The sequence below is a fragment of the Bison bison genome, unplaced genomic scaffold (genome assembly GCF_000754665.1).
Source record: "Bison bison bison isolate TAMUID 2011002044 unplaced genomic scaffold, Bison_UMD1.0 scf7180017861798, whole genome shotgun sequence".
In the NCBI taxonomy this organism is placed as follows: domain Eukaryota; kingdom Metazoa; phylum Chordata; class Mammalia; order Artiodactyla; family Bovidae; genus Bison; species Bison bison.
Window position 1 is genome coordinate 11,607 of NW_011492370.1, and position 2,680 is coordinate 14,286.

General features: G+C 32.2%; 1 protein-coding gene across 1 annotated transcript in view; it reads left to right on the top strand.

The window, feature by feature from the left end:
* Positions 1 to 2,680, top strand: part of LOC104983145 (sodium/hydrogen exchanger 1-like) — a gene marked incomplete at both ends in the record, with an annotated part of 13,329 nt that overhangs the window by 3,502 nt on the left and 7,147 nt on the right. The window contains one exon of the mRNA XM_010832614.1: positions 1,045 to 1,115. Coding sequence (XP_010830916.1) covers positions 1,045 to 1,115 — 71 coding nt within the window. The remainder of the gene's footprint in view (positions 1 to 1,044; positions 1,116 to 2,680) is intronic.

The following is a 2,680-nucleotide window of genomic DNA, read 5'->3' on the forward strand; positions in this document are numbered from 1 at the left end:
TTCTAGTACAAAATCACAACTGTTTATCAAATTCAGAAAGTTTAGCAATAGCGTTACCTAATTTAATTCCATATTCACATTTTTTCCAAATGTCCCAATATTTTATAGTATTTTTCTCCTCATCTAGGATCACGCATTGCATTTAGTTATCATATCCTTTCAGTTACCTTTAATCTAACACTGTTTTTCAACTTTTTGTTACTTTTAATGACACTGGCATTTTTGAAAAGTTCATGAAGATATTTTGTATCAATAGAATATCACTCAAGTTGGGTTTATTATTTCTTCATAAATATATTCAGTTTATTTTTTGTGAAGTTATGTCAAACTAAACTTTTAATCTTAGCACTTAAAGTCCTTTGTTAACTGCTTTCTTTCCCCACCCTTGATCTACATCTATCCAACCTTCTTTTTTCATAAATCTCTTATAAAGTTCCTTATTTTCTCCCATATATGTTACTCATGATATTCCCATTACAAAGAATGATTTACTTTTTCCATATGTAACCCCATTTCTTCTAGGGCAAGCTCACACTGCGCATTTTCATATAAGTCTTCTCTAAATTCATCTTTTTCTATTTCTTTCCTAAATATTCCTTTTCTTGCTGCATTTATACATATACACATACCAAGTTTAAACTGAATTATCATGCATGTGCTTTTATCTTTCCTCTCCAGTTTTGTTCTATATCCTTCAGAAGCAAGAAATATGCCTTTTACATCTTTTATTTCTTTCACTTTACCAGACCTAGACTTTGGTAATTTAATGAATTTATCATATAATACTGATTAATATGTGCATTTTCAATTTTAAATGGAATGTCTCTAATGCTTATGCTAGAATTATTGCAAGCATTCTTATTTATAAATATAGATGCTCCTTTTTATGCTTACCCTGAAAAGAGTTTAGGATTAAAAAATCAAGCAACTCGGATGAAATCAACAATTTTGAAGATGGTTTTGAGAGATCCTTTTATTTAGCATTAACTAACCAAGTTCCTCATGTATACTATATATTTAGACATATATTTTGTTTTATTTCAGTTCTTTGATCATTTGCTGGCTGGCGTAGAAGATATATCAGGACACTGGGGACAATATTACTGGAAAGACAAGTGAGGATTTGCCAAAAGTATGCTTGTATACATGCAAAGAAAAATGCAAATGAACCTGTATATCTTTCTGTATGTTTCTGTTGGGAATAGTTGAGATTTACTCATTCACATGTTTAAAAAATGATGACAGCTAAAGAAACAAAGATCTTTCTTTTTCTTATCATGAAGGATATGACCAACCCTAAGTTCAGACCCTAAAACTAAATAGTGTGCCATAAAATTCTTAGACCTTCCTGGGGTGGGGGGGTATTATGCACAGTTCCAGAGAAAGTGATTTTACATCAAATCATGTTACTATCCTAAATAAAGTCTCTCATATCTTGTCACTTGAAACTTATCTAAATTTTTTACCTCAGTTTACAATTATAACTACTGTTAGCTTCCTTCCACATCTCATTCTATTCTCTCTGCCATATATCATAATGTAGTCATGTCTTTACTAACACAGTAAGTTCAGTATATTGTTACCTTAAAGCCTTTGTGTAATGTTCCTGTTGCCTGAAATTCTCTTCTACTTGATCTTTGCATGCCTAGTAACTTCCTGTCATTTAAGCCTTGGCTAAAATTTCATTTCCTCAAAGAGTTATTCCCTTAATATTCATTCTCTATTATATCATAATTATCTGATATTTTAATGTTTTTTCCTTTATTAAATGATATTTTATTTTAATCTTAAAAATATAATTCATATAAAATATATCATTCTTATATGTTTCTCTCAAACTAAAATATAAGTGGCAACAGGACAGAGACCTTGTTTGCATTGTTAAGTTCTGTAACTGCAGCACTTAAAAAAGTTCCTTCTACATAATAGGTGTGCATGTGTGCATGTTAAGTCGCTTCAGTCCTGTCCAACTCTTTGCGACCCTATGGACTGTAGCCCGCCAGGCTCCTCTGTCCGTGGGATTCTTCAGGAAAGAATACTGGAGTGGGCTGCTGTGCCCTCCGCCAGGGTATCTTCCTGACCCATGGGGTCAAACCCATATCTCTTATGTTTCCTGCATTGGCAGGCAGGTTCTTTACTTCTAGTACCACCTGGGAAACACTACATAATAGGTACCAGATAAATATTTTAAAATAAAGAAGTGAATGACTGAGTGAATTATAAAAGGGATACTTTTAATGCTGATATTAAATCTAGTCTGAGATTTTAAATCCAAATGTTTAAACTATTCTAAATTAAGACCTATTCATAATACCCTGGTAGCAACACATATTAAAATTTGCTGATTCAGCTTAGATTCCTTGCAGGAGCTGTGTTAAAAAACGAAATACAGTTTTAGCAGCCAACACTTGACACAAGCAGTAGGGTCAATACTTTGTCGATATCCTTTTATGCCACATTACAGGAGAGATGGTTTCTATAGTGAAGTTAAGATCAGAGAACCAAGAGAAATTTTGCTAGTGTTCATCCTCAAAGAAAGTCATTTTAAACTGATAAGGAAATATTAATTTACCCTTCTTATAAATGCAACGGATCTAACAAAAATCATTTTTTCCATGTTTGATTTGGATGAATGTTTTTGATCATAGAGAAAGGATGTAAACCATGATAAACCATGACT